This window comes from Scyliorhinus canicula, chromosome 3, assembly GCF_902713615.1.
Source record: "Scyliorhinus canicula chromosome 3, sScyCan1.1, whole genome shotgun sequence".
Taxonomy (NCBI): Eukaryota; Metazoa; Chordata; class Chondrichthyes; order Carcharhiniformes; family Scyliorhinidae; genus Scyliorhinus; species Scyliorhinus canicula.
This window is the reverse complement of record NC_052148.1, coordinates 34613233-34636903: the sequence shown is the minus strand read 5'-3', so window position 1 is coordinate 34636903 and position 23671 is coordinate 34613233. Positions and strand designations below refer to the sequence as shown.

The following is a 23671-nucleotide window of genomic DNA, read 5'->3' as shown; positions in this document are numbered from 1 at the left end:
TAAACCAAGCAAATGCAGTATGATACAACATCCCCCATCCTAGACCCTCAGTTTGAGTCCAATTTCTCGGCTTGCACAAAGGCCCACGCCTCCTCTGGGGACTCAAAATAATGGTGCTGATCCTTATAGGTGACCCACAGACACGCCGGCTGCAACATGCCGAACTTCACACTCCGTCTGTGGAGCACTGCCTTCGTCCGGTTAAACCTGGCCCTCCGCCTCGCCACCTCTGCACTCCAGTCCTGGAAGATCCGCACCTCCGTGTTCTCCCACTTGCTGCTCCGCTCCTTCTTGGCCCACCGGAGCACACACTCACGATCCACGAACCGATGAAACCTCACCAATACCGCCCGCGGCGGCTCGTTCGGCTTGGGCCTCCTAGCCAGAATTCTGTGGGCCTCCTCCAACTCCAGGGGCCCCTGAAAGGACTCAGCCCCCATCAGCGTGTTCAGCATCATCACCACATAGGCCGCTAGGTCCGACCCCTCCAGCCCCTCCGTGAGGCCCAGGATCCGCAAATTCTTCCTCCTCGACCGGTTATCCAGCTCCTCGAACCGCTCCTGCCATCTTTTATGGAGCGCCTCGTGCATCTCCACCTTCCCCGCCAAGGCCACGACCTCGTCCTACCTTTCGGAGGCCTGCTGCTGCAGCTCCCGGATCGCAGCCCCCTGGGCTGTCTGGGTCTCCATCAGTTCCCTGTTAGTTACCTTCAGGGACTCCAGCAGCTCCAACTTCAACTCCTGGAAGCAGCGCAGCAGAGTTGCCTGCTGCTCCTGGACCCACTTCCTCAGCCCCTCGAGGTCTCCGCCGGCCGCCATTTTATCTTCCTGCCCCCGTTTTTCCAGAGGTGCTTTCTTTGGCTTTTTCTCTGCCCCACTCCTGATCCGGACCATGGGACCGTTGGGGTCGACTACTGCCCTCTTCCCCCGTTGGGGTTTGCCGCTACAGCTCCGTTGGGGGCCCTGAAAAGAGCCCCAAAGTCCGTTCTCTGCGGGAGCCGCCGAATGTGCGACTTAACTGCTCATCGCCGCCACCGGAAGCCTACTGTGCCAGTGTTGACATACTTGAAAATGCAGGGTACCAAGAATGCAATCCAGATAAAAGCAAAACACTGCAGCTACTGGCAATCTGAAATAAAAACAGAAAATACCTGAAAAACTCAGCAGGTCTTGCAGCATCTGTGGAGAGAGAAACGTTTTCAAGCCCAATATGACCTTAGAACTGAAGGTAGAAATGTGATGAGTTTTATGTTGTTGAAAAGGGTCGGAGGTTCAGGTGGGTCAAAAGGAAAGGTCAAGGATAGATTAGAAGGCAGAGGAGATTAAATGATAAAGGTTTCATGGAAGAAAAGACAAAGTAATGGTAGTAACAAAGCACTTGTCCAGAGCAGATGTTAATAGCATAAAAAAAGGTCAGTGCTGTCTGAAAGTAAACATGAGAACAAGTTACAGACAAGCACTGGGGGGGGGGGGGGGGGGGGGGGGGAAACTGAAGGACAGAGTTCACGGACTGAAGTTGTTGAACCCAATGTTGAGTCCAGAAGACTGTGAAATGTCTAATCAGAAGATGAGGTGCATTTCGTCAAGCCCGTGTTGGACTTCACTGGAACACTGCAGCAGGCTGAGGACAGAACTGCGAGCATGAGAGCAAGATGGTCATGCTTGTAGACAGAATGGAGGTGTTCTGCAAAACAGTCACCCATTCTGCACTTGGTCCCCCAATGTAGAGGTGGCTGTATTGTGAGCAGCCAATACAGTAAACTTAAGTTGAAAGCAGTACAAGTAAATTGTTTTCTCCTTCCATTTTGTTTTTTTTTCTCTAGTGCCAGTCTGTATCTTGTTCTCATGTTTTGTTTTAAGACAGCGCTTACATTTATTCTGCGATTAACACCTACTCTGGATCAATGCTTTGTTCCTTTACCACTTTCTTTTCCTTTTGTTGCATGGCATCTTTGTAATTTAATCTTCGTTCCATCTAACCCAACCCTGCCTTTCTCATTTGCTCCAATTAACCCTTCCTTGTTTTTCAGCAGCTGAAAATCCATCACATTTCTACCTTTCTTCAGTTCCAAAGTCGTATGGGAGTCAAAATGTTAACTGTTTTTCTCTCCATAGATGCTGCCAGACCTGAGTTTTTCCAGCATTTTCTGTTTTTATGTGCAATCTCGAAGATTATTTTGCTAAATTCTCAATTTACACAGATTAAAAGTTGCTGCTGGGCAGGCAAAGTACCAAATTAAGATGACATTTGTGCATTCATACATGTAGCATTTTACTGACAAGCTCAATCAGTTTTACTGGAAGATTAAGCAATTTGAAAACCAGTTGCATTATTGATTGTCCTTGATTTCCAAGGAGAGTAGCCACATTGTCAATATGCAATTGCACAAATGTTAGGGCTGTAAACCATCATAAAAGTCTGAATGTACCCTAAAACTCCAGTTACTTAAATTAAAGCACAAGTTTGCAGCAGTATCCCACATTTCTGTGCCGCCAGAGTGAGAATTTCCTATTTTTAGTGCTCTCCCATATTAAGAGAATAAATAACTGATACATCATGCCAAGCTGCTTTGTTAATTGAAATGATGTGGAGATGCCAGCGTTGGACAGGCGATGAAGAAGCTACGCTCAAAAAGCTAGTGATTCCAAAAACCTGTTGGACTTTAACCTGGTGTTGTAAGACTTCTTATTGTTAACTGAAAGCTTGGAACATAGAACAGAGTGCAGAAGGAGGCCATTCAGCCCATCGAGTCTGCACCGACCCACCTAAACCCTCACTTCCACCCTATCCCCGTAACCCAATAACCCCTCCTAATCTTTTTGAACACTAAGGGCAATTTAGCATGGTCAATCCACCTAACCTGCACGTCTTTGGACTGTGGGAGGAAACCGGAGCACCCGGAGGAAACCCACGCAGACACAGACAGTGACCCAGCGGGGAATCGAACCTGGGACCCTGCCGCTGGGAAGCCACAGTGCTATCCACTTGTGCTACCTTGCCGCCCTAAGTCACTTATTAGTCACTGATAGGAATACTGTCCAAGTTGAGAGCAATTGTGTGTGAATTTGAGCTAGTCTGGGAGTCAATCTGGAGCCACCTAATCCTAGGAATACAGGTTAGTATGGTTTCCTGAATTTAGGTTTCTTCAAATCACTTCCCAACGCAAATGGGTCTGCAGTTGTGGCTCTCAGTGTAGCCACATAGCCGCACTGCCTCATTTGCATTAGAGGCATCATCACAGCAATCATTATAACAATGAATATTTGACAATGCAGACTTCTGTGCAGATCATAAAATTAGAAATCTACTCTTTCAAAAATCTAAGAACTTTCCCCGAAGGTTTCCATCTGCATTCATAACTATAATTCCAAGGTTTGGGCATCATTAACTATAGGAGTAAAGCTAGAACAATTTGAAAATATGAAGCTCCTTTAGAAAATACACTCCCAATTATTATGTAATTAGGTAAAATTGGGAAAGGGAACTAACATTTCTTGCTTGCATTAGGCTGTTGAGGCATTACAACGAATGCCCGGGTAGGATCTTTACTTTCAGTTACGCTATATTCAGATGTGTCATGAAGGGTACCACTTTTGCTGTTGTGCGTGATGGCAATCCATTTGAAGTTGACGATATCTTTTACTATTTACATCAACTGTCTAACGTAGCACATATTTGAACACTTAAATAAATACCATGCAACATGCATGGGTTTTTACTGCTTGAACAAATTACAATTATATTATCTGAATGTTTTGCAAAAAAACAAATCCCTCCCATTTTACAGAGCTACATCAACAATTTCACTGGATTGTTTCTGAAAGATGATTGTGTTGTGATAACCTGGATGAGATTGTCTCTCCAACAACTAGAGTAGGCTACTGTAATTAACGTTTATTCAGAAGTTAAGCTTAAAATACAGGAAGTCCTTGGCACTAAAGTGCTTTTCTTTTCACTATTAGAGTTTTGTTATTTTGAATTTCCTTGTTAAATTAAGCAAATAAATTAGATTTAATGGAGAAGAAAACTTGGAAGTACAACATTTTAAATGTGATACACTGCACCCAGAAGGTGTAGAACACATTGTCTTCCCAAGGACTGATGTTATATAGAGTTATTTTGAATTTACAGCATAGTATCAGGCCACTTAGCACAAGCACAAACACAATCTGGTGTGTTATGACACCCTGGGTTAGGGCACGGGTCAATTCAAGCCCCCTTTGACCTCGAGTGGCAACACAATTGAATTAACCAATAATTGTTAGAAAAACACCCAAAGTTGTTGGCCCTTGGCTGCCCAATAATTAGTCACCAGCTTTGTAAATTTAAACACAATTACTTTTTATTAATAACAAGAACTATACTGAAATATGCAGCAAATACAACTGTTAACTATTATCTAATTCCTAATGCACCACTTTAACTTGCCGCTATCTGTAATGATTTTCATTGTGCATTCATTCAGGTCTCACAACTACAATGGCTTTACTGGAGAAAACGAGAGAGAAGATAGTTTTTCCTGAATGTCCAGGATTAAAACTCTTTCTTTCTTAGGTCTCTGGAAATCATCCCACTCAGGCAGAATCCAAGGATGTAGTCACCACCTGTTACCAGGCAGAATACGGCCCTTTGGTCAATTCATTGGCCACTAGCCAACTAATTGAACTGAGTCCCACCCCATCTCTCGGGTGCAAAAGAGTCTGAGTTCTGCTCTCCAAAGCTAGCAGAGTGTACTTTGTTGTAACTTTTCAATTCCTCATTCTCTCTGCTGCTTGACTTAAAGCTACATGTCCATTAAATATCCATGGATCAAATATGATAATGGTAAATATAAGGAAATGGGAAATAAGGGAAGGACCTTTACAGGAGTATTGAGAGCAGTTTTGGGCCTCCTATCGAAGGAAGGATGTGCTGGAAAAAGTCCAAAGGAGGTTCACGAGAATGAAGAGCTTGTCGTATGAGGAATGGTTGAGGACTCTGGGTCTGTACTCGTTGGAGAAGGGTGAGGGGGGATCTTATTCAAACTTACAGGATACTGCAAGGCCTGGATAGAATGGATGCGGAGAGGATGTTTCCACTTGTGTTCGTGGAGCCTCCATGAACATCCCCATCCACAAAATGGCACAACCCAGCACATCAGTGCAAAAGACAAAGCTAAAGCATTTTGAACTACATTCAAAGAAAAGTGTCAAGTGGATGAAACATCTCGACCTCCTCCAGAGAACCTCACCATCTTAGAAGCCAGTCTTCCGCTAATTCAAGTCAGCCCACACAGTATCAAGAAACAGCTAAGTGCGTGGACACAGCAGAAGTTATGGGCGTGACAATAGCTTGGTTATAGTGCTGAACAAGTGTTCCAGAACTAGTGGACTTCTAGCTAAGCTGTTCCAGTGCAGCTGCAGCACTGGTTTCTACCAGTCAAAGGGTTAAATTTCCCAGGTATGTCATCTTTGTATGTATGGTTTGCTCCATGATGATCAACTGTGTTAATTATCACCTCATGTATCTTTGTGTATTTGCTGCAGATGAAGATAATAAGCTGTGAACCTGCGTGATTCGCTCGCCTATGTTAACCCTCGGTCCACTTCTTTGCCAATTGAGCTTATTGTTTCACGTTGCTTCTTGCAATGTACATCCAGTCAGCCTCCACAGGTCATAGACAGTCTTCAATTGTCTCCGTCAATGGCCGCCATCTTCATATCTCACTTGCAGGTGTCCTTATAGCATAGGTATGGATGTCCAGTAGGTATTATCCGAGTTCATCGGAGAGAAGGTCTTTGGCTATCTGGCCACCATCCATCTGATGGAACGTGGCCGAGCCAGCACAAATGTCATTGGCTTAGCAATGAGTTTATGCTGATTAGCAAACTTCAGGATTTAAGTTCAGCTTAGTCTTCTGTCCTGCATTTGTTGTTCATCTCTCAGTACTGTAGAGAAGTGCACTCAGGATGCAGGCTTGGCAGATTCATAATTTGGTGTTTGCCATCAGGTTCCTGTTGTTCTACACTCACTTACTCATCTTGGGCATACCAACTGCAGCTTTTGATATGTGCATATTGATTTCAACATCAAGTGACAGATTGGTGGTGATTGTGATGCCTAGATATGTGAAACTATCAACAACCTCCAGTATCACATTGTCAATGTTGATTGATAGCGATATGCTCAGGTACGTCCTGGCCATATAAAGCAGGACAAATCCAATCTGGCCAATTATCCTCAATCAGCAAGCGACTGAAGGTATTGTCAACAGTGCTATCAGGTACTGTTATTACTCACTAATAACCTGCTCACTGATGCTCAGTGCGTGGTCTGCTAGAGTGACATACTCCAGACTTCACTACTGCAATGATCCAAACATGGACAAAAGAACTGAATATCAGAGGTGAGGTGAGAGTGGCTTTCTTGATATCAAGGCAACAGTTGATCAACTGTGGCATCAAAGAGCCTGAGTAAAATTGAAGTCAATGAGAATCAGGGGAAGAACTTTCCACTGGTCGCTGGAGTCTCATTCCCAGGACATCACCACAGGAACAGGATAGTGTCCCAGGCCCAACCATCTTCAGATGCTCCCTCTCTCATAAGGTCAGAAGTGGAGATCACAGTGGTCGGTTGCATTTGCGGTTCCTCACAGAAGGAAACAGCCTGTACTTACAACAAAGAAGAATTTGGTATCTTTCTGGCATGGGCTGTTAATTAGCAAACAACATTTGTGTTACAAAAGTTCCAGGCAATGATCACTTCTGATTACAAAGAGTCAAAATTACCTGCTCTTGACATACAATTCCATTGGCATCACCAAATGCCCCAATATCCTACTGCCTCGGAAAGGCAACCAACATAATTAAGGACCCCACGCAACCCGGACATACTCTCTTCCACCTTCTACCATCAGGAAAAAGATACAAAAGTTTGAGGCCACGTACCAACCGACTCAAGAACAGCTTCTTCCCTGCTGCCATGGACCTACCTCGTATTAAGTTGATCTTTTCTCTACACCCTAGCTATGACTGTATCATTGCATTCTGTAGTCTCTCCTTCATTCCCTATGTAAATGAAAAAATGAAATGAAAATCGCTTATTGTCACGAGTAGGCGTCAATGAAGTTACTGTGAAAAGCCCCTAGTCGCCACATTCCGGCGCCTGTCGGCGTGCTGCTGGCCTGCCTTGGTCTGCTTTAAAAGCCAGCGATTTAGCCGATTGAGCTAAACCAGCACTGGTATGCATTGTATGTATGGTTTGCTCCATGATGATCAACTGTATTAATTATCACCTCATGTATCTTTGTGTATTTGCTGCAGATGAAGATAATAAGCTGTGAACGTATGCATTGTCAACGGTCAACGGTCAACGGTATGCATTGTCTGCGTAGCATGCAAGAAACAATACTTTTCACGGTATACTAATACATGTGACAATAATAAATCAAATCAAATCAAATACATCAACAACCTGGTGGCCACCATTGATCAGAAACCCAAGTGGAGCAGCCACAGAAATGCTGTGGCTGAAATAACAGGTCAGAGGCTGTGAATTCTATGGCAAGTAACACACTTTCTTTTTAAAAAAAAATTTAGAGTACCCAATTATTTTTCTTTTCCAATTAAGGGGCAATTTAGCGTGGTCAATCCACCTAACCAGCACATCTTTGGGTTGTGGGGATGAAACCCACGCAGACACGGGGAGAATGTGCAAACTCCACACAGACAGTGACCCAGGGCCGGGAATCAAACCCAGGTCCTCAGCGCCATAGTCCCAATGCTAACCACTGCGCCACGTGCTGCCCCCAAGTAACTCACTTTCTGATTCTCCAAAGCCTATTTATTATCTGCAAGGTACAAATCAGGAGTGTGGTGGAATACTCTTCCCTTGCCAGGATGAGTACAGCTCCAACAACTCTCGAGAAACTCCAAATCATCTATGGCAAAGCAATCCGTCCACCATCTTAAATAGTCAACTCCCTCCATCAATGGTGCACCATGCTTGCAGTGTACATCATAAACAAGATGCTCCCCCAATTTGTTAATTTGGTCTCATTAGTTCACCCCAAAATAGTATAAACAAGATGTACCACAACAACTAACTTTTATACTGAAACACTACTGTTCGGGATACCTACCATGTGAAATCAATTGGTTAAAAAGACTTATTGGGAGATATGTGTTGTGCTCGTCTTCAGCAACATGGTGGCATAGTGGTTAGCACTGCTGCCACACAGCTCCAGTAACCCAGGTTCAATTCCAGCCTCGGGTGACTATCTGTGCGGTGTTTGCACTTTCTCCCCGTGTCTGCCTGGGTTTCTTCCAGGTGTTCCGGTTTCCTCCCACAATCCAAAGATGTGCAGGTTAGGTGGATTGGCCATGTTAAATTACCCCTTAGTATCCTAAAGGTTCGGTGGGGTTACTGGGTTATAGGGTGGAGGCGTGGGCGTAGGTAGGGTGCTCTTTCCAAGGGTCGGTGCAGACACGATGAGCCGAAAGGCCTCCTTCTGCACTGTAAATTCTATGAACATGTCATTAAGGTGAGTAGGCACGGTCATGCTTCCAGATACCTGGATATTCATTTTAGCGTTTAAAAGCAACTAATAAATCCAATAGGGAATTCAGGGAAACTTTTTTATTTAGAGAGTGGTGAGAATGTGGAACTTACTACCACATGTGCATTTCAGGAAAATAGTATCAATATATTTAAGGAGAAGGTAGATACGGAGCTGAGGGAGAAAAGAACACACTAATGGAGTTAGCTGAAGGAGAGTTGGATGATACCACCAGCATAGATAAGTTGGGTTGAATGGCTTGTTTTTGTGCTGTTAAGTTGTATGTAACTAAGTATGGCATTCAGTGGCATTACCATCGCTGAATCCCTCACCATCAACATTCTGGGGGCTACCATTGAGCAGAAACCGAATGGGACTGGGCATATAAATACTGTGGTGCCAGAGCAGGTCAAAGGCTAGGAATCCTGCGGTGAGTAACTCACCTCCTGACGCCCCAAAGCCTTCCACCATCTTTAAGACTCAAGTCAGGAGTATGATGGAATACTCTCCACTTACCTGCTGAGTGCAGCTATAGCAACACTGAGGAAGCCTAACACCATCCAGGACAAAGCAGCCTACTTGACTGGAATCCCTTCCACAAACATTCATTCCTCCACCACCAATGCAGTGGTAGCAGCGTGCACCATCTACAAGATGCACAGCAGGAACTCACCAAGGCTCCTTAGACAACATCTTCCAAACCGATGACTACTACCATCTAGGCAAGGCCAGCAGGCACATGGGAACATCACCACCTCCAGGTTCCCCTCCAAGCCACTCGACATCCTGAATTGAAAATATATTGTCATTCCTTCACTGTCGCTGGGTCACAATTCTGGAATTCTCTCCATAACAGCACTGTGGGTGCACCTACACCACATGGACTGCAGCAGTTCAAGGCAGCTTTGCAAGGGCAAATATAGATGGGTAATGAATGCTGGCCTAGCCAGTGATTCCCACAACACATGAATGAAGAAACAAATTTAATTTCAGTGTCAGCTGGGTCTCATAAGCTTAAAATCAGAACTCGGCCATTCAAGAGGGAAGTTATTCAACACTTTATGAAAAGGGTGGATTAAGTGGGAGACTCTCCCACAAAAACAGTAGATGATAGCTCAATTATTATGTTAAATCTGAGATGGAAGATAGGACAAGAGGTCAGGACACTTGGATACAGATTAGTCATGATCACACTGAATGACAAGACAGGCTTGAGGGGCTGAATGGCTTAATCCAATGTTTAAGTCACATTGGATTTCAAGCAGGTTGTGTTTTCAGTAATGACATCATCTTGTCATATCGGAGCTAAAAATTCTGCTGGGGTTTTCTTTACCCGGTTATAATTCAGTTTCAGAACAAGGTCCTCTTACCTCTGATAATGTAGATAGAAAAAGAACTGTTTCAGGGAAGTCTGGAGCTAGGGAGCATAACCTAAATATTGGAGCCAGTCCTTTCAGCTGTGAAGTCAGGAAACTCATCCACATGCAAAGAAGTAGAAGTTTGGAACTGTCCAATCACTGCAACCCTTGACATGGAGACAAACTGGGAAGTATGTTTTTTTGTGCATTACTTCTATAAACAAAATATAAAATCCAGTAGCTATAAAAAGATATTTTAAAAAGCACAGCATTCGCTCTAAATATGGACCCGAGTATTGCTGAAAAAAGAAGACATGCTGTCAAAGCCTTTTGTCTTAACTCATTCGGCCAAATAGAAGAACACTAAATTTCAAAGGGAGCAAATTATACTGCACGAGGTAGAGTGCTGATTGGTTAGAAAGTTGACTCAAATTGGTCTTGGTGTTGCCATGGAGAGTGCACCAGAAAACTATGGTCCCCATACTTTTGTTTAATTCAAAAGAGCACAATGCCTGGACATGTTCCTTTTTCCTACAAAGTCAGGTCCCTACGTGAGTATATATCTAGCTTCTGGCAAGCCTAAGTGAGCCACTTTGTAAGCCCAACTGATAATCTTAAATTGGCGGTTAGTATAACTTTTGGCACTCTCAGGATTGTTCCGCAAATGCTATCTGATCACAATATCGGACATCAGACAAGCAAGCATGGGCCGGTTGAGTATGGTCAGTACGTTTCCTATTGCAAACATCCAAAGCATTGGGATATTTGACACGATTGTCAATAGTCAGGGTGTTCAGCCTATCCAGCTGGCATCACACCGGTACTGAAATTCATATTACTCATTTGTGAAGGTCTTTTTGGCTTGATGGCAGCGTTCTGTTAGTGGAAAATACCACTTGTGTTGCGACTGTATAGTAGCAGTGTGAAAGTCAACTTTGAGAAATTTATGCTAGCTGTTTCACACTGCTCAAAATATTAAAATGTTTAATTCACTCTTCCAGTTAGTTACATTTAATGTGAACATAAGGACTTATGTGTTATGTGCTGCAAGGAAGATTAAGGGGTGGAGGAAAGATTGAGTATCGGCAATATATCCTTCCCATAATAATCTCTTAAAATGTTACTAGTTTCTTCCCCTACCTGTGAGGAGAAAGAGCAAATTTTATTTCACTTGTCTCCTAAAGCACCCACTAAGTTAGGTCTTAGAGATGGAAGAGAAGTAGACGCTTTTGGACCAGTTGCACTACCTCATTTGTTAATCACCTACAGGATCCCTTTACAAGCATTAACCATACTACACCATTCATTATGACTACTATTGAACACATTATGACATAACCACTGAGGAGTGACACTTGAGTTGGCACTCAGACACCCACATATCTGCTACACCAATTAATTAATTCATCATATGATCAACGGTGGAGATTAAAACAGCTCATGAGGAAATGCAACCTGGCCGCCGAGGTGTTCAGATATGATTACGGTCTTTAAACTATCGTCTGACCCATTGGATTAGATTACTGCCATGTAGTCGGCTAAGCTATCAGAATATTGATTGCATTTTCTGAGGCAAAAAATATTGCAAAGAAGCAGAAAATTCTTCACTCTTGGCAGCAGCGCCCATTGCAAACACCAGCGACCAGCACGTTCCATGCTACTAACACGTGTAGACAGACAAACAGTTGTGACTTAATTGCTACAAAATTGCCCATAGAAGTTAACAGCTGTTCAGAGAGATATTAAAATGTAGCAAAAATTGAATTGGAAAAGTACTCACTATTTATAACGTTAAATGTCGCTTTCTCAAAATGTATTATACAAGAACTCATTCCAAAGGCAAACACATTTTAGAAATAGGATCATATCTTGCTGGACCAGAGAGTAGACAATGCTTTCACATTTCCTCTTGGCTTCACACTCCTACTGCCATTGCCACCAGTCTACCGTTCCTCAGGCCACAGCCATTCATTCGCGGGTAAACAGACAGGCAAGCTGACTGAGCAGGTTAGAATTTGAACAATGAGCACAAGCACAAAATCTCTGGAACCAGCTCATTAGCCACAAGAACAAGAGGCAAATGCTGTGGATTCTGGAATCAGAAATACAAGCAGAAAATGCTGTAGGTCAAGCTGCATCTGTGGATCAAGAAACAACATTAAGAAACGTTTCAGAACAGACTTGACACACTAGTTGCTTCTCTCCTCATCAATGCCGCCTGAGTATTTCCAGCAGGTTCTATCCATATTCCCTTTCTATAAAGACATGACGTAAGGTGGGTTATTTTATATTGCTCCCAAACAGACTTGATTCAGGAGCGGGGAGGTTATAATGGAGTTGTATAAAGCGCTGATTAGGCCACAGCTATAGTACTATGTGTAGTTCTGGTCGCCACACTATAGGAATGTTATGATTGCACTAGAGAGGGTGCAGAGGGCATTCACCGGGATGTTGCCTGGGCTGGAGTGTTTCAACTATGAAAAGAGGCTGGGTAGGCTGGGGTTAATTTCCTTGGAGCAGAAAAGGCTGAGGGGGACCTGACTGAGGTGTACAAAGTTATGAGCGACATAGATAGGGTGGATAGAAAGGAACTTTTCCCCTTAAGTGGAAAGGTCAATAACCAGGGTTTGAGGTCAGGGCCAGGCGATTTAGAGGGAATATGAGGAAAAAACATTTCACCCAGAGGGTGGAAGGTATCTGGTATAGGCGGGAACCTTCACAATATTTAAGAAGCATTTAAAAAAGCACTTGAAATACCACAATCTACAAGGCTACGAACCAAGTGCTGGAAAATGGGGTTAGAATAGGTGCTTGATGGTCGGTACAGACACGATGGGCCGAATGGATTCTTTCTGTGCTGTGAAGCTCTATTTTACCTATTTTCTCATATGAAGGAAAATATACTTTCTTTTTGAATGGTAAATTCTCACACTCGAGACTACTCAATTCACTGGCTTCCGAACACACCATTTGTTCTGAATTATTTCAATTTTTCATTTTTGCCCTACATTCTTGCACGAAGGAAAGTTGGTAATCATTTAGAAACTCACGTATGATGGATCTTTTGTGGTGATAGCTCAGGTTCGCTGGCAAGTTGCTTCATAATAATAATCTTCATTGTCACAAGTATACTTACAGTAACACTGCAATGTGAAAATCCCCTAGTTGTCACATTCCGGTGCCTGTTGGGGTACACTGAGGGAGAATTCAGAATGTCCATCATTCGGGACTTGTGGGAGGATACCAGAGTACCCAGAGGAAACCCACGCAGTCACGGAGCGAACGTGCAGACTCCACGCAGACAGTGACCCAAGCCAGGAATCAAACCTGGGAATCAAACCTGGGACCCTGGAGCTGTGAAGCAACAGTGCTACCCACTGTGCTAGTGAAGCAGTGTTACACTATTGAATGCACAATATGCTTTCCACTGCACAGATGGAACGATGGCCCTCCAAGACCAAACCATAGGCTCAGGGAAATCAGTGTTTAATGTTGCCTAAGCAGAGAACTTTGCAGATTTGGAAGTGATTATACGTTGCAAGCTGCAAATAAACTCCTAGCAATGAGTTTACAAAAATGTTACAGGGTACAGATGTTTTGAGACATTCATCAACTTCCTGTTACCTTAAATAACTTAAATGGTTGGGTTTCTCTACAATATTTTCTGACCGAGTGATATAGAAAATGGGGGGGGGGGGGGTGGGGTAAGGGATGGTTAGCTCAGTTGGCTATATGCCTCGTTACAGCTGAGGTAGATTTGGGACCTGCCTACTTGCCCTGCCCAAGATTGGAAGGCAACAGCAAATCATTGCCAAGGAAACAATGGAGGTGAAGCATCAGCAGACAATGAGACAAAGACCTGCCTTTGGGCAGAGCACATAGAGCAGAATGGATATAGAAAATTAATTTGCATGTAGATGATTCATGCCCTTATTTTCCATCGCTATGAGTGGATTTTGTTTACCGCATTAAATCGGATAATACCCTGTTCATCAGGATCAGAATAATGAAGCATCTACTGCTCAGCTAAAGAGCCACAAAATCAATTTCAGCAAACATTGGGTGACGTCACTTAATTTAGTTGCTGCTGAGGTAATAGATCACAGCCCTTGCCATGTCTATTTTAACTGTGATTGGTCATTCAAAAGGCCACATTCTGACTGTAAGGTTTTCTGTTGGTGTGGTGTGGTGATTCTTTAAAAACCGATCAACATCTTTCATGTAATTAAATAACACTTAAAAATCCTGAAAGATGTTGATAAGGTAATTGACTACCATCTCAAACTTCTCTGTTGTAGTAAAAAGGCCACCAGTTTCCCTAATCTCTTCTCCTAACTAGGTGGAAGGGTCTGGAAGAGGGAAAAGCCTGGGTGTGAGGGGTAACTGACAACGCTGCCTGCCTTTCTGAGGCAGCGGGAGGTGTAGACAGAATCATTGGGAGGGTGGCAAGCTTGTGTGATGCGTAGGGCTGAGTTCACCATATTCTGCAGTTTCTTGCAATTTTGGACGGAGCAGTGGTCATACCAGGCTGTGATGCAGCCGGATAGGATGCTCTCTATCGTACATCTGTCGAGGTTTGTGAGAGCCGATGCAGACATGCTGAATTTCTTTAGCTTCCATAGGAAGTAGAGACGTTGTTGGGATTTCTTGAACGTTCATCGATGTGAGTGGACCAGGACAGACTGTTGGTGATGGTGACCCCCAGGATCTTGAAGCTGTCGACCATCTCCACTTCGGAGCCATTGGTGTAGACCGGGGTGGAGGGGGGGGGGGGGGAATGTTGTGCTACGCTTCCTGAAGTTGACGATCAGTTCCTTGGTCTTTCTAACATTGTAACATTTAGAGAGAGGTTGTTTTTGGTGCACCATGCAACCAAGTGATCTATCTCCCTTCTGTAGCCTGATTCATCATTGTTTGAGATGCGACCCATCACAGTCGTATCACCCGCAAACTTATAGATCGAATTGGAGTTAAATTTTGCCACAGTCATGTGTATGTAGGGAGTACAGTAGAGGACTGAGCTCACATCCTTGTGGAGCCCTGGTGTTGAGCACTATTGTGGAGGAGGTGCTGTTGCCTATCCTGACAGATTGCAGTCTGTTGGTGAGGAAGTCAAGGATCCAGCTGCACAGGGAGGGGCCAAGTCCAAGGTTGCAGAGTTTGGTTATCAGTCTTGTCGGGATAATGGTGTTGAAGGTGGAGCTGTAGTGTATGAACAGTAGTCTGACGTAGTTGTCCTTGTCGAGATGTTCGAGTGTTGATTGTAGAGCCAGGGAGATAGCATCTGCTGTGGATCGGTTGCGGCGATAGGCGAACTGCAATGGATCGAGATCGTCTGGTGTTGATCTGTACGAGGGGGATGAGAGGCTTGCATTGAGGCAATAGATGTTTGAGATATTTAAAAATGGTGTTTCAAATGGAGGAGAAAGGTCACAATCTAAAGTTGCTGAACTCAACGCCGAGTCCCAGGGGTTGCCACCGGAACACGAGATGCTGCTTCTCCAGCTTGCACTGGGCTTCATTGCAACAGTTATGTCAATGTGCTACCAGCTGATCCAGTAATGCAAAGGTGTCGAAATGAAACTGGCAGAAAGTCTCATTTTAATGAACAAATTCTAATTTCAGTAGTGATACTCTGATGATGAATCTTTGTTTACAAAGTACATTCCATCCATGTAATATTGAATTTAGATCTCCATTTTGCAAAATATGTTTTTAAACTGGCATTCCTGTAACCATTTTGCTCAAAATGGAAGAAGATTTGGACCTGAACAAACATGGAAGTATGGCCTGTTGATAATTTGCCTTCAGATTTTCCCATCTCTCCTTAGCCAGGCCTTTTACATACCAGTCTGATGCTTCTCATCGGAAGATCAGAAACTTAGTATGGAGAACAAAACATGTGCCTGCATTTTCACTCCTGAGTCAGATGCACAGAGTCAAGAAATTTCTCGGCTGCTTCCCAAAACCAACTTGAGAGAAACTTCCCCAAACTGCCGTATGTGTGTTCTGGAGGGGGCACAGGTGCATGCTGGAGTTGGGCCTGCGGAAACAGTTCAGAGGCAGGTACAAGGGCAGCAAGTGCCAAGGCGGGCTGTTTAAAAGGCCCAACTCAGTGCTTTGGAACTTCGCCCCAGTTATAATAAAAGTAGCTAGGCCCTCTGGCCCTCACCACTCACAGTTCCCATAGTCCAGTCATGCCAACTCATGCCCCCCATTCACCACTATCTCACTCCCCCCACCCCAGGTTCTCATATCGTTCATGCCAACCTATGTCCCTCTCTACCCAAGGGATGGGCAGAAAATGCTGGATCAGCCAGCGACCTCACATCCCATGAACGAATTTTTAAAAATTACAATTATCATTTCAAAAGGGTCAACATCATTTGATGTGCAAGATTGTTGTGTGCCAAGCTCATTAAATTAATAAAAAATTCAGTGCACAAAATGTAACCACATCTTTTCTCTTTTGGCTATAGCTCAGCTGGTAGGCAGTTCACTTGCCTGAGTAAGGAGGAGTCAGAAGCCCCACTCCAGAGGACAAAAATCATAGCTGAAACTCCCACAAAGTACTCCGTAAGTGTTGCACTATTGGAGGTGCTGTCTTTCAGACAAGACTTAAACTTGGGTCCCTTCTCCTATCTCAGGTGGATATGAAAGACCTAATGGGCCTACTTTGAAGAGGATTAAGGGTGTTAACTCCGGTGTCTTGGCCATTTATAATCCCTCAATCAATATCATAAAAACAGATTATTTGGGATTCACATTGTAGTCTGTGGGAGCTTGCTGTGCACAAACGTTCTGCCATATTTCCTACATCACAACAATACGACACGCCAAAATTACTTTATAATAATCTTTATTGTTGTCACAAGTAGGCTTACATTAACACTGCAATTAAGTTACTGTGAAAATCCCCTAGTCGCCACACTCTGGCATCTGTTCGGGTACACAGAGGGAGAATTCAGAATGTCCAATTCATCAAACAGCATGTCTTTCGGGACTTGTGGGAGGAAACTAGAGCACCCGGAGGAAACCCACGCAGACACGGGGAGAACGTGTATATTCCGCACAAACAGTGACCCAAGTGGGAATCGAACCCAGGAATCCTGGTGCTGTGAAGCAACAGTGCTAACCGCTGTGCTACCGTGCCGCCCAGTTTGGTTCATTGGCTATTCAGCACTTTGGTAAGTCCTGTTTGTGAAATGTTAATTTTTCTTTTTCTCTTTTAAGATGCTAGTGGAATCAATGCTTATTGCTCATTTGTTATTTCAAATTGCTAATTTTACAGTAACAACCTGCCCTGACCAATACTACTCCTAATAATACTTGGTGCAATCCTTCCTTCCTATTCTCCGTTTTCCTAATGAACAAAGGAAAGTACATGAGATTTAATCTACTGAAATCTTGGGATGCTGGTTATAATACACCTCCTTTTCATTCTAATTTATTACATGATCTCAGATTCTTAATGAAATTCCTGTGCTGGAATCTTTCCCAGGTACCGATTATATTCTCTACACCTTGCTATATTCTGCAGTCTCTCCTTCCTTCCCTATGTACGGTATGCATTGTTTGTACAGCATGCAAGAAAAAATACTTTTCACTGTATACTAATACATGTGACAGTAACAAATCAAATCAAAAATATTCTTTATGCCTCATTAGTATTTTGAAAAATGGCATTTCGCCTGCACATCTCCCCAAAAGGTTTCAGTGGCTGGGTGTTGCAGGGCAATGATTTTCAACTCACTGCCAGCCATCCTGAGCATAAAACATTGTGTCCCATTTGTAGTGAAGGGAATCAGGGGAATAGGACTAAAAAGAAACAAGAACTATTAATGCACCGGGAAGTGAGGGGGGGGGTTCCTCTCTCGTATGTTAAAAGTTAGTGCCAACACAATACTGCTCACGATTCTGCATTATTTTCAATCTCAATCAAGAGTAGCCATTTAAGAAGCTGAAACATTTACACTGGCGAAGTAGAAGGTACCATTCGAGTACATAAATATACATAGAACATACAGTGCAGAAGGAGGCCATTCGGTCCATCGAGTCTGCACCGACCCATTTAAGCCTTCACTTCCACCTTATCCCCGTAACCCAATACGCCCCCCTAGCCTTTTTGGACACAAAGGACAATTTAGCATGACCAGTCCACCTAACCTGCACGTCTTTGGACTGTGGGAGGAAACCGGAACACCCGGAGGAAACCCACGCACACACGGGGAGAACGTGCAGACACCACACAGTGACCCAGCGGGGAATCAAACCTGGGACCCTGGCGCTGTGAAGCCACAGTGCTATCCACTTGTGCTACTGTAACATTGTACCGTCTGCTACATATATGTAATATACACTTCAGAATAGGTACTTGTCATGGATGACATATATTTGTGTGCTCTGGGAAAGCAGGTTAATAAGAGAAGCTTTACTTTGTACCCAGCCTGAAGGGGGCTCAATCTGAGAATGCCTGATGTTGAGATCAAGTTGAAAAGTGCTTGGGCATCACGGTGGCGCAGTAGTTAGCACTGGGACTACAGCGCTGAGGACCCGGGTTCGAATCCTGGCCCTGGGTCACTGTCAGCGTTGAGTTTGCACATTCTCCCTATGTCTGCGTGGGTTTCACCCCCACAACCCAAAGATGTGCAGGTTAGGTGGATTGGCCAGGCTAAATTGCCCCTTAATTGGAAAAAAGTAATTGGGTACTCTAAATTTATTTTTTTTTAAGTCAAAAGTGCTCCATTTCCCTACACTAATGTTCCATGGCTTGCCAAACACGAAGATAAAATAATCTTAGCAATAAGGCACATCTTAGTTCTGATCTTTTCAAAAAATAATGTGCTGCTCCATTAAGGGACAAGAGTATAGTGATAATGCTGCTGGGTTAGAGAGCTAAAGGTCCAGGCAAATAGCCCAGAAAAACAAGTTCAAATCCCACCATGGCAGCTGAGGGAATTTAAATTCAATTAATAAATCTGGAATCTATAATTAATAATGATAATTAACTTATTTGATTGTCAGAAAATACCTGTCTGTCTGGTTCACTAAACTGAGGTAATCCACTGTTGCTATCCTTATCTAGTCTGGCCTACACGTAGAGATCCGCAGCACTGTCATTGATACGGAACTACCGTCTGAAACGGCCTAGCAGGCCACTCAGTTGCTCAAAGGGCAATTATCAAAGGGTCTTGCCAGCAATGCTCATATCCCAAAAATAAAAGTCTCTGTTGCAATAATTTCCCATTTGAACTCAAGAGGGCATCTCTCAACAATGTCTAATTAATCTGGACATTGAAGAATTGTTACAATTTATGCCAATTAAGTGTCTGTTGAATATATAGATATATAATGTAATGTTGGACTCTGATTCTGTAGAGATACAATACATTGATCAGATATGATGGACGTTTATTTAAAATTGTAAAACTTTGAAATGAAAACAAAAACAAAATGGCAATTAGGTGATGATTATTATGCTTAACAAGTGCAAGGGGAGTCAGTGCTTTCATTATAGAAATTGAACTCATGATTTTGCAAAGGCAGCTCACCACTCATTACACACAGTTAAAGAATTATCAAAGACCATCCTTCATGGCCTTTGCACTTGCATTATAAAGTAGAGTTGTTTAATAAATCTAATCAGCTGAGCTGACTTGCAGAAGGCAGAGAGTGGCAGCAGAAAAAAGACAAAACATGTGGAATGTACGCAGATTAATTATATTTTGGTGAAAATTGTTTTACTTAGTTAGCTATGGAACATCAGTATAGGGATACTGAACACTTTGCCACTCAATCTCAACATTAAACGTTCACACATTAAGCAAATTACAGGTTTGGGGTGGCACGGTAGCACCATGATTAGCACTGTTGCTTCACTGCGCCAGGGACCCGGGTTCGATTCCTGGCTTGGGTCACTGTCTGTGCGGTCTGCATGTTCTCCGCATGTCTGTGTGGGTTTCCTCCAGGTATTACAGTTTCCTCCCACAAGTCCGAAAGACATGCTTGTTCGGCCAGTTGGACATTCTGAATTCCCCCTCAGTGTACCCGAACAGGTGCCGGAATGTGGCGACTAAGGGATTTTCACAGAAACTTCATTGCAGTGTTAATGAAATGAAAAAAAATGAAATGAAATTAAAATCGCTTATTGTCACGAGTAGGCTTCAAATGAAGTTACTGTGAAAAGCCCCTAGTCGCCACATTCCGGCGCCTGTTCGGGAAGGCTGTTACGGGAATTGAACCGTGCTGCTGGCCTGCTTGGTCTGCTTTCAAAGCCAGCGATTTAGCCCTGTGCTAAACAGCCCTCCAGGTATTACATGATGTAAGCCTACTTGTGACACTAAAAAGATTATTTAAGCTTTTTCAATGTCTGTAACCATCCCCTCACCCCCATGTAGTTATCCTTCAGAGTATTGTTTGCAAAGAATTTATGAGTCTCAGCAGGAGCTTTCCAGTTTACCAAATCTAACCTGTACATTCTACTTCACCAATGTAAATGGTCCAGCATCTCCAATGACCACACGGAGGCTGAAAATGGTGCAGAATTGTGAGCAGTTTTGTCTGTGGACCTCACTCGTAACACAACCTCACTCATAACACAACATACTTACTCAAACCTGGACACTTTACTGAGATGAGATTTTAATTCTATTAGGCTGCGCTGGATTCAGTGAAGCAACATTGTGCGAACCAATTGTCTTGTAAATCTCCCATATTATTTGGGAGACTTTATCTTTAAAAATTAGTGTTTACAGACAACAACTTGTACTCACAGCACACCTTTAACATAATAAAACGTCCCAAAGTGCTTATAGAGTACAATTTGACATAAAACACAAGATGAGCATGTTAGAGGAAATAGTGGTAGGAAGGTGGAGAGTATTCAGGAGCTTAGGGCAGAGGCAACTGAAGGCACACCCATCAATGATGCAGTGATTAAATCAGGCTGTTCTTAAGGCTAGAATTAAAGGAGTGCAGATACCACTAAAGGTTTTCAGGCTTAAGGAGATTAAATAGTTCAGGAAAGGTGAGGCCCTGGAGTGGAGTCTTTAAAGATCAGCTGGTGCCTAAAGGGTTGAGATGGTGCTTTGCATCAAACTACAGCTTTCAACGTAATCATAGTCAATACTTTATTTTGTGCATTACAGCCTATTCCATATTCATCCATTCCTTTCTATTGCACCATGACATAGCTGACAATTCCAGTTTGGAGAGAAGTACTGAAAGGCAAGAACCATTGAACCATTAACTTTTGAAAGTTAAACAAACAATTCTTAGTCACTAGGAATGTTCAACGGCAGTATTTTATCATGAGTGAGATAATTTTCCATCAAGCTATAAAAGATAATGTAATCTAGAAAAAGAAAATATTCAGACTTGACAAACTTCTTTGCACATTACTATTGATGTCCATATACTGTCTGCAGTATATTTTTCACTTCCATATTCCGTCTGCAGTATTTCTTTCACTTCCATATTTCTATACAGTACTTTCATAAAAGGATGATTTTGCTGAGGAAACATCTCATCCCCGTTTTAAAATTACCCTGGTTTGGCCCCACCAGACTTATGCAATCTCCTTTGCCTTTCATTCCTGCACACTCTCCTCTACGCCATCACTGGTGGATACTTGTTCAGTCTGTGTACTACTGCTGCCATCCGAAATGTTCTACCCAGGCTCTCTGTTTCATCTTACCACATTCTATTTTTTAAAAATCATTTGCAGGATGTGGCTATTGCTGGCAAGACCAATATTTATTGCTCCTCCCTCGATGCCCTCAGAAGGTGGCTGTGGGTTTTCTTCTTCAACCATATTGACGTAGGATTGGAATCATGCCTGAGCCAGATTAGCCCAGTCATTATTCTTCGCTCAATGACATTAATGATGCAGCTGGATGTTTCTAACAATCTGACAGCTTTGTAGTCACTTTTTATATCTAGTTCTCAATCTATCATGATATTATTCAAAATTACACCGCTGGATTATAAGTCTAGTGACACAACACTGTGCTATTAGTAAAAACGCACATTGTGCCTTCAGATCCCTATTTATCTCCATTGTTTTCCTTTTGCTCCAGTTCTGTGTCCACTGCACCCTCCTTCTTTATTATGAAGCAGCATGATGCCTCCTGCATGAGGCATGCTTAAATTAACGTACATTTCTGCGCAAATGCACAGATATGATCAATCACCAAAAAATAAACTTGCTGAAATATTGAAAGCATCCTTCAAACCCAACTTTTCCTCATTGTTTTTAAACAGGAATCCATATATTCCAAAAGCTCCTTTGCACAGAGCCCTTCCTTTAGAAACAGTACACATATATGTTTGGGTGGTTAATTTACATATGCATCTTAGTCACTTGGCAGTACAGAACTTGAATGTTGCTTAAGAGAGACATGTTGTCAAAGATTCTGCTTTACACTCATCAATCAAATGCAAGAATGCAAAATTTCAACCAATATTTCTTCAGCTCAGCTTTGGGAAGACTGAAGCTGTTGTTTTCAGTCTCTGGAACAATTGATTATCTTAAATTTGTCGTTAAGAGTGGCTATGAGTGTACTCAGGATTGTTCAGCAAATGGTGCATAGTCACAGAATCACATCTAACAGAGACATTTTGTTTTGGGTTTTACAAGTGCGGGTTGGTGGAGTACAGTCTGCACTCTGCCTATTATGAACTGAAAAACCTATAAATTGATAACAAGGCGTTGTCTATTGCAAGGTTATTTTCAAATATGCTGATAAAGGATATTTGCCCCACAAAACTGTCACGCCAATATAGGCATGTCCCAAATTTATGAATCTGTATTCATTGAATTTCTGAACTTAGCAACTTGTGCAGTCAAGTTCAGTTTTAATGACACCATGTATTCCCAAATAGATGGTGCAACAATCTATTCAGTATCAATGCCAGGTTCAGTACTCGCTAACATTTTCATCAGTTTCAACAGGAAAAGTGGTTTTGATGGAATGGGCCCGGTACCCTGTGCATATTTCCGATATGTAAATTACACATTCGCGATCTTTAAATCTGGAGCCGCATTAACAATTTTATTACAAACTTTAATATACTCCATCCCACGCTCAAATTCATTTTTGAGATGGAGCAATCTAATATGCTCCCTTTCCTCAATGTGCTAGTTGAGAAACCCATTAATTGTTTCTTCACTACTGCAAATCAACCTTCAAGAGTCAATATACACATTGGGTTCATATAGCTCCACACACTATAATACTGGCCTCATCAGCAATCTTGTATGTAGGGTCCTGGCAGTTTGTTCACCCAGCAAGCTTAATGGATCAAAGCTTTCCTGAGGGACAATGGCTATCCTGATCAAATCATTGTTTGCTGTATGTTACGCAAACGGGCCAAAGGTTCTAACTTTCAGGCCTGAAAAGTGTACAGACTATCTCAATTACCCGAGAAAGGCAAAGTATCACAAACCATTCGAACAAGTTAAGCTGTTTCACGCTGTTGCTGTGCAGGTGGTACACGAGTGGTATTTTCCACTAAGTGGATACTGCAGTCACTCCAATAAGATGCTCTATCTACCACAACTGAGTAACGTTGCTTATGAATTTCAGTGCCAGTGCGATACCAGGTACGTAAACTATACATCCTAATGATTGCCTGATTGAATCAAACAGCATAGTCCTTCGGTTGTTTGTAATAGGCAGAGTACAAGCCATATTCAACCAGCCTATGTTTACAACACCCCTACTGTTGGATGTGATGCTACAATTGAGCAGCACTTGCTGAACAATCCTAAGTGCAC

General features: G+C 42.9%; 1 protein-coding gene across 7 annotated transcripts in view; it reads right to left on the bottom strand.

The window, feature by feature from the left end:
• The window catches only part of LOC119963898 (zinc finger matrin-type protein 1-like), a 160235-nt gene that overhangs the window by 97799 nt on the left and 38765 nt on the right, over positions 1-23671 (bottom strand). The window contains exon 2 of one of the 7 annotated variants that reach the window (XM_038793283.1): positions 11675-12032. The exons of 5 other annotated variants lie outside the window; for them this stretch is intronic. In XM_038793283.1, the coding sequence (XP_038649211.1) occupies positions 11675-11726 (52 nt within the window). In that variant the 5' untranslated portion in view covers positions 11727-12032. Of the gene's footprint in view, positions 1-11034; positions 11106-11674; positions 12033-23671 lie in introns of those variants that run through there. One more of the 7 variants, XM_038793287.1, reaches the window with a different exon arrangement.